This window comes from Sapajus apella, unplaced genomic scaffold (assembly GCF_009761245.1).
Source record: "Sapajus apella isolate SASKATOON/1434 unplaced genomic scaffold, GSC_monkey_1.0 scaffold26, whole genome shotgun sequence".
Taxonomy (NCBI): domain Eukaryota; kingdom Metazoa; phylum Chordata; class Mammalia; order Primates; family Cebidae; genus Sapajus; species Sapajus apella.
In genome coordinates this window covers 8,275,628-8,284,431 of record NW_022436966.1, presented here as the reverse complement: position 1 = coordinate 8,284,431, position 8,804 = coordinate 8,275,628, and the positions used below count along the sequence as shown (strand labels likewise).

General features: G+C 45.3%; 1 protein-coding gene across 1 annotated transcript in view; it reads right to left on the bottom strand.

The window, feature by feature from the left end:
• Window positions 1-3,214, bottom strand: part of RAB1A (RAB1A, member RAS oncogene family) — a 40,350-nt gene extending 37,136 nt beyond the window's left edge. The window contains exon 1 of the mRNA XM_032291947.1: window positions 2,811-3,214. Coding sequence (XP_032147838.1) covers window positions 2,811-2,833 — 23 coding nt within the window. The 5' untranslated portion in view covers window positions 2,834-3,214. The remainder of the gene's footprint in view (window positions 1-2,810) is intronic.
• Between the last annotated feature and the right edge of the window lie 5,590 nt (window positions 3,215-8,804).

Here is an 8,804-nt window from a genome sequence, read left to right as displayed (position 1 = left end):
AAAAAAAAAAAAAAAAAAAAAAAAAATCTAAAAATTCTGTTGCTTGAGAGGCTTTTTTGTCAAGAATCCATTTTCACTACCAAATTCAGCAGCACCCATAACATGGATTATAAATTTCTAAAAGAAACAATATAAATTAGTAATGATAAACCAAAGTAAGTTAAGGAACATCTGGAGTACACTTGTAAACATTAGCTAATACACCATTGTTAGTAGTAAGATAACATACTGGAAGCAGGAAAAGCATCCACCCATTAAAGTTGTAATTGAAGAGAAAGCCTAAGACTCTGGAGTTTGTAATAAGATGTTAAAAACAAATGAACTTGTATTCGGGTGATAAAACACTAAAGAACTTTTCTTTCTTTCCTTTATTTTCCAAATTTTCTCTAATTACTTTTACAAAGATAACAAGCTTCATTAAAAACAAAAAGAAACTGCTAAAGTCAGATTGCTAAAAATCTGATTGCTGGCTGCCCTTGTACCCTTCCCTAATAAAATATCCCTCACTTCCTCTTACCCTAATTTTCACTAACACTTTTGCAAAAGTTTTCCCAAATTCCTATTTTACTTTACTAGACACTCTAGATAGACTACAAACATAGCAGGCCATATACTCATGTATTTGATGCCAGAAAAAATATAAAAACTATTTCTGGATTTGATCCCATTGAGGTCATTAATCTAGTCTTCAAAAGAAAAGGATGATGTGACACCACATTTACTCAAGAATTATTATCCTTGTCATCTATGAGCCATTCCTGCTTCTCCCCCTTGAAAATTCCTCCTCACTCCCTCTGTTCCTCCAAATCTAATTGCTGATAATTTCCTTTTGGGTCTCTTTTCTATAAAGTCTTCCAAAACCCAGATAGCTAATCACAACCCACCATCCCCCTGAAATCTTGTTGCTCTCATCAATGACACACATCTGGAATTTGCTGTATTTACTGGTATTTGACATGCATAAAATCTGTATCTATATTCCTAAACTCTTTAAGTATAAAGATTATATTCCTAAATCTTAGCACTAATAGAATGCCTTTCATGAAAATTATGCATACTACCTGAAGATCGCTCAGTTTTCCAAATTCTTTTATATACATTTGAATTTCACCACTACCCTGAAAGGAATAATGATTCCAATTACCCAATTAAAAAAAGGGGAAATAAATTCAGAGGCTAACTTGTCAAAGTTCTCAACTAATCTTGAATATCTATTTACAGTACTAAACACATACATAGCAAATTCAGAAAAAGCCCTTAACAGTACAGGTTTATAAACTTTGATAGAGCGGTAAATCCATGTTCTTTACTGTTACCAAGAAAACCACTAAATTAAGAACCTCAAGTTCAACTCTGTTCACCTGTGCAAAACCAACTTTGTCCTTGGAGCCCCTGAAAAAAAATTTTTTTAACTGTCAACAAAGCAAATATGTCACTACAAGAACACTACCGTCAACTTCTAAAGCATACAATTCTAATAAAATACTATGGTTTCAGTTTAGTGCAAAAAATTTCAGCATCAAGCCACAGTGTTACAAAACTTGAAGAATGCATTTTGCAAGAGCCATGTGACACACATATGACAGTCAGCTAAACTGGTGAGTGGACCTTTTAGGGGAAAATGTTTAGCAGTAATTGATCAAAGCAGCAAATAAACTCAACTTTTACAACAAATACTCATTTCCCCAATCCCTCAAAGGCTTTTGACACTGAAAAGGAATACCAATTCTATCTCTTCCAATTACTCATTACTTTACATATATGTAAACAGTAGAGGAAATTTTTAAAGGGCCATTGAGGAGAGCCAACAAAGTCTACCCAAAGGAAGTGAACACCAGTTCCCAGGAAAGGTGCCAGGTGTGTCACATCTGCTGTGGTGACTTCTTGAGTAAGCAAGAAAAAGAAATGCATTAACTTTTCATGACACGTCATGGAACCTCATTGCCTATCATTCCCTATCTGCAAGCATTCAAGCAGGTAATCCAAAACCTACATACAGATCTATCATAGGTCCCATTCGTTTCTCTTTCAACTTGACAGCAGGGTTCCTTTAATCTGGTAGTATCAGAAAAACATTCCTTGGCTTTAGTTGTGTGTGTGTTTTTTTTCCTTGACCTACAGAAGGCAAAATGACTTAGGTGTCCTCTAAAAAAAAAAAAAAAAAAATTCTCCCAAGTGCCCAGGTTTTTAGGAGGGCAATGGAACCGCCGAGTTCTTAAAGAACTCTTCCAAGACACAACTCAAAAAGAAAACTTAAAAATGTTCAGTCGCTTCTCACCATCTACTCATTCCCCTCAATCCCACGCAGTCCCGAAAAGCATCCATATTACCTGAAACCTGGTGGAGAGGATGGAAGGAGAGGGAACCAAGAAGCTCAGGATTTGCAAGTAAAGCTGGTTTCCACCCCGAGGATCCTGACAGTTCCGCAGAGTGCGGGCGCAGGGTCTGCCAGTGCCCTCTAGGAGGGCTCTCCCACGCCATCCCCTCCCCTCAGAAACAAGTCCTCCTTCAAAAGTCACCGCCTCAGGCCCCTCGGCACAGTTCCTCAGCACCCGCCCCACACTCAGGCCCTCCAACCTGACCTGGTCCAGGCCCGAGCGTCTCACCCCTCCGGCCCGACCCCTCCCCCGCCCGGCCGCCCCTCCGCGACAGACAATGGGGCCCGGCTCCCGGCCGCCAGCCTCTCCTGACCCGTCACCCTCGCCTCACCCCAGCTGAGGCTCCGACTTCCGCCCCAACCCTCCTCGCCCCCTTTAAGATTCCTCAAACTAGCCCACGGACCCAGCCGACCGGTGCTCTCCTGAACTCACTATTCGGGATTCATGCTGGACATGTCACTGCAGCTGCCGCCGCCGCCACCGCCGCCTTTGCTGCCGCAGCCGCCGCCCTGACTCTCCGCGCCACGGGTAATCGAAGGAAAGGAATGAGATAGGCTGTTCCGGGAGAGCAAACGTCTTCCCCCACTCCGTCCCCTAGAACACAATCAGCAGCCGCCGCCACTCAGCTATCGCTTCCACCCAAAATGGCTGCCGGCGAACCAGGAAATAGGGAAGCCTTAGACCGAGGAGCCTTTACACAGCCGGAGGGCGGCCGCTCTGCCTGGCATGCCGGGAATGGGAGTCGCGAGCGGGGCTGCGCGAGCTGAAAACAGGCGGTGCAGAGCGGAGGCCAGGACTCAGCTTCCCGCCAAGCCCCGCGCGTTTGGAGCCTGCGTACTTGAAGGGTTGTCGCCCGCCCCATTCCCCACTCCCTCACCTCCCCACCCTCCGCCCCTCCTTGCTCCCCTCCCCTCTGACTCGCTGGCTAGGACTTCGCTCGGACTCCCCCTGGCGGATTGGCTAAGGCCGAGCGGCCCTGGTGATGTCAGCAGTGAGACGTGGCAGCCGGGCGAGTAAGCGCCCCACGCGGGAGGGGGCGGAGAGGGGCGGAGAGGGGCAGAGGGCGGTGCCGGCGGCCGACTGAGGCTGGGGGTCGGGGAAGGCGGGGGACCGGAGGGAGTGGTGGGACAGGAGGGAGTGGTCAAACCGGAGAGACTGCCGGGGTGCAGGGGCGGGGAGGGGGCCGCGGGACACGCGTGCCGGCCCGTGCCTCCCGTGCGTCTTTTGCTGACCTGACCAGCTTGAGGCTTGCGCCACGCGCCTGGCTAGTCGGAGGACGTCCGCTCTAAGGACAGAAGGGAAGTCGAGGGGCTCCCTGGACAGCCCGGAGCGGTTCTTTCACTTCTCACTCAGCCCCACCTTGGTTCGGTCATCGTCCATTGTTGGCCCCGCGCACTACCATTTTCTTTGATGTCTTCCCATTCTTACTGCCGCCCCTGTCTTAACTCGTCTGCCTGGATATTGCAGTAGTCTCCTAATGGGCTCTGCCTCTCTCTTCTCCGCCCCAGCCCATTTGCGCACACAGTCGGATGTATCTTTCTGAGACAGCACCTCTACCGTGACCCCACAACCTTCAATGGCTCCACATTCCATGGATGGGAGGGACACAGCCGAGAGCCAGCCTAAAATCCAAGTCCTCCCTTCGTGCCAGCCTTCAAGTTGAGTTGTAATGTCTTATTTTCAGTTGTTACTAATCCTGAGCCATTCTGCAAGATTGGAAAATAACAAACAATAAAAACATGCAATTCATAACTACATAATGCCTACAATTTCTGAGAGTATTATCTATTAACTCATTTTTTTAAAACCTGTGGTCTTAACAGCTCTCTTTAATCAGCTCAGGAATTTAAATCTCCACTATAACACATTATCTTGAGTTATTTAATTACAAAGGGCATAGTATAATACATTGTCCAAAGTTGATCTTCCAGCTTCTAAGAACTAAGAAAATTGTCTCCTGAGACTTACTGCAGAATCACTTTAAATTCCTACAACGCCAAAATATAGAAAGAAGGCACTTATATCTACCTACACACTAATTACACCCCTTAACCCTCAAATTCTGCCATGGGCCTTAGTTGATCAATTTTCAAAAGTTATACGAGTTTCTTCACATGTTGGCTTTTGAAATGAACACCGTCACCAACCAAGGAGTATCTTGAATGGTTCAGTAATAGGCACAAAAAAAGTGATCATTACCCTGGACCCTGAAGTCTATGACCCTTCCTGCCTATTGTAATTTCGAAGAATAAAAACTAAGAAAACTGGCCTTGCACGGTGGCTCACAACTGAAATCTCAGCCCTTTGGGAGGCCGAGGTCGACCAATTACAAGGTCAGGAGTTCAAGACCAGCCTAGCCGACACGGTGAAACCCCATCTCTACTAAAATAAAAAATTAGCTGGGCATGGTGGTACGTGCCTGTAATCCGAGCTACTCAACAGGCTGAGGCAGGAGAATTGCTTAAACCCTGGAGGTGGAGGTTACAGTGAGCCTAGATGCAACTGCACTCCAGCCTGGGTGACAGAGCAAGACTCCATCTTAGGGGAAAAAAAAAATCTCAGAAAACTGTGACCTGAGTTACTAGTAAAGACACACACACACACACACACACACACACACACACCCCAAAAGCCCCTCAGAAAAGTGTCTAGAACTCATCCTGAGCCAAAAATACAATCTGTCCTCCCCTGGGAAGTATACTTCCAAACTTCCTTTAATTAACTATTTTATTTCCCAACAAAGAATTACCTCTGGCTGGGCATGGTGGTATACACCTGTAATCCCAGCACTTTGGGAGGCTGAGGTGGGTGAATCATCAGGTCAGGAGATCAAGACCATCCTGGCCAACATGGTGAAACCCCATTTCTACTGAAAATACAAAAATTAGCAGCTGGGCACAGTGGCTCATGCTTGTAATCCCAGCACTCTGGGAGGCCCAGGTGGATGAATCATGAGGTCAGGAGTTCGAGACCAGCCTGACCAACATGGCAAAACCCTGTCTCTATTAAAAATACAAAAAAATTAGCTAGGCGTAGTGGCAGGTGCCTGTAATCCCAGCTACTAAGGAGGCTGAGGCAGGAGAATCACTTGAACCTGAGAGGCGAAGGTTGCAGTTAGCCGAGATCACCCCACTGCACTCCAGCCTGGAAGATAGAGCAAGACTGCATCTCAAAATAAAATTCAAAACTTTGCTGGGGTGTAGTGGCTCATACCTGTAATCCCAGCACTTTGGAAGGCCCAGCAAGTAGATCATTTGAGGTCAGGAGTTCAAGACCAGCCTGACTAAAAACACACAAATTAGCCGAGCATGGTGGTGGGTTCCTGTAATCCCAGCTACTGGGGAGGCTAAGACAGGAGAATTGCTTAAACCTAGGAGGTAGATGTTGCAGTGAGCCAAGATCGTGCCACTGCACTCCAGCCTGGGCAACAGAGTGAGATTCTGCCTCAAAAAAAAAAAAAAAAAAAAATTATCCGGGTGTGGTGTTGGGTGCCTGTAATCCCAGCTACTCAGGTGGCTGAGGTAGGAGAATCACTTCAATCCAGGGGAGGCAGAGGTTGCAGTGAGCCGAGATCACACCACTGTACTCCGGCCTAGGTGACAGAGCAAGATTCCATCTTACAAAAAGAATGGGGCTTGGGGCCTTGGGAGAGGCAGTGATAAGCCACAGGAGGGCAAGAGGGGAAATGCATGGTGAAGAAAGGTTGTCCAACCTTGCAGATAAAAAGTCTCTCAGGTAATAAACGTTATCTTGAGGCAGCCCTCTTTCTGATACAGATACTTTACTAATGTAGATTTCCTTTACAGACATAACATTTATTTTACAAAAGGAAAGCTTTTCAGAGCTACTCCTGTGTCTGCAGTTTTCTCAGAATAACCAGCTCAAAATATGCCACCAAAGAAGTATATTTTAGGAGGGCATATTCTAGTCCCCCAGAGTGACATTTGAAGTAGTATGTCCTGAGCCCCAACATCTATTTCTCTCAGCTTCCCTGAAAGTCTTAAGTGTACCTGCTGTGTACCAAGGACAGAAAGGCTCATAGCTTAGCTATCCTGTTGTAGAACATTATGCAAAGAGATCAGAGGCAGCTTAGCCTGGGAGTGGTAGGTGGGTGTTTCCTACCCCCACTGAAATGTATGTGCAATTACATTAAGACTTCCTTCCCAAATTTAAAGTAGCTAAAAATCATACTTTTTAAAAGTGTTGCTGATTCAAACTTTAATATATATATTTTTGTGTGTGTTTGCTGTTGTTTTGAGACGGAGTCTCACTCTGCGCCCAGTTCAAACTTTAATATATGTTTAGGTATTTAGAAGTAGTTACATTTCTAGTTCAAGTGAATAACTCAGAATCTAATTCATTAAACTAATGTGAGCCCTGTTGGCTGCCCTATTGTTGAGTCAGAATTATCCTAGGGCTGTTTGTCCATTTGTTCATTAGCTTACTTTTCTCCCTTTTTTTTTTTTTTGAGACAGAGTCTCACTCTGTCACCCAGGCTGGAGTGTAGTAACATGATCTCAACTCACTGCAACCCAGGTTCAAGCAATTCTCCTGCCTCAGCCTCCCGAGTAGCTGGGACTACAGGTGTGTGCCATTATGACCAGCTAATTTTAAAATTTTTTAAAGAGATGGGGCCGCACTGTTTCCCAAGCTGGGTTTGGTGGAACTATCCTATATCTTAATTGTGCTGATGATTAGTAACTCAAATGCATATGCTTGTCAAAACTCTTACAACCATGTGCTGAGACCAGCCTGACCAATATGGTAAAACCTTGTCTGTACTCAGAATACAAAAATTTGCTGGGCATGGTGGTGTGCATCTGTAGTCCCATCTACTGGGGAGGCTGAGACAGGAAAATTGCTTGAACCTCAGAGGCGGAGGTTGCAGTGAGCTGAGATAGCACTGCACTCCAGCCTGGGCGACAGAGCAAGACTGCATCTCAAAAAAAAACAAAAGAATAAAAGAAAAAACTATGTGCCAAAAAAGGATGACTTAACTGTACATAAATTATACCTCAATTACGAACATGACATTTAAAAAATCATACATAGTGGGGCCAGGTATCGTGGCTCATGCCTATAATCCCAGCATTTTGGGAGGCTGAGGTGGGTGGATCACTTGAGCTCAGGAGTTTGAGACCAACCTAGGCAACATGGTTGAAATCCTGTCTCTACCAAAAATATAATACAAAAATTAACAGGACATGGTGACACGTATCTGTAATCCCAGCTACCCGGGAGGCTGAGGCAGGAGAGTCACTTGAGCACATAAGGCAGAGGTTGCAGTGAGCTGAGATTGCATCACTGCACTCCAGCCGCAGCCCAGGTGACAGTGAGACTCCATCTAAAAAAAAAATAAAATGGAAGTGGAAGTACAGAGGAAAGAAACAATTCCAACTCAAACAATGGGGAACAGTTTCTTGAAGGGGGTAATATTTCAGTTAGGCCTTGAAAAAAAAATAAATTTTGATCACTGGCAGAAATGGGAATGAGGAAGTCGTTTATCCCAGAATGACAAGAGGATGTAAGCAGAATCACAGATATGTGGAAATGCCTGTGTATTTAAGAAATAGTGATCACAGATTCCATGGGAAACGAGGTGGGAGAAGCTTAGGCTAAGGTCAGATCACGGGTAGCCCTGATACCTGCTAAGGGATTTAGACTCTATTCAGTAGGCAGTGGAGAGCCAAGAAGAGTAATGAGAAGGAAGCGATGTGAGGTAATAAGTTCAGTATTTTATTTTATTTTATTTTTTGAGACAGAGTCTCACTCTGTCACCCAGACTGAAGTCCAGTGGCACCATCTCGGCTCACTGCAACCTTCACCTCCTGGGTTCAAGCAATTCTGCCACCTCAGTCTCCCAAGTAGCTGGGATTACAGATGCCTGCCACCACACCTGGATAATTTTTGCATTTTTAGTAGAGGCAGGATTTCACTATGTTGGCCAGACTGGTCTTGAACGCCTGACTTCGTGATCCACTTCCCTCAGTGTCCCAAAGACATCACAGGCATGAGCCACCATGCCTGGCACAGTTCAGTATTTTAGAAGGAGCTCTGTGGAAACTGAAGATAAGTTAAAAAGCTAAGTAAGGCTGGGTGTGGTGACAGCCTTGTAATCCCAGCACTTTAGGAGGCAGAGATGGGAGGACTGCTTGAGGCCAGGAGTTCCTCGAGACCAGTCTGGTCAACATAGGGAGAGCTCCTCTCTAAATAAATAAACAAATGAGAAAAAAAAAAAAAAAAGGTAATTAGATTCATTCAGGCAAGAGATGTTGCATCCTGACCTAGGGCAATTGCATCAAGAAGTGAAAGAAGGGGAGATGCAAGAGAGGAGGAGATAGAATCTGAAGGCATGAAGGGAGGAGCTAAAGATAATCCAGAGATACCCAGCTTACCTGCCAGCAAGGGAACCAGGGCCCCAAGTGA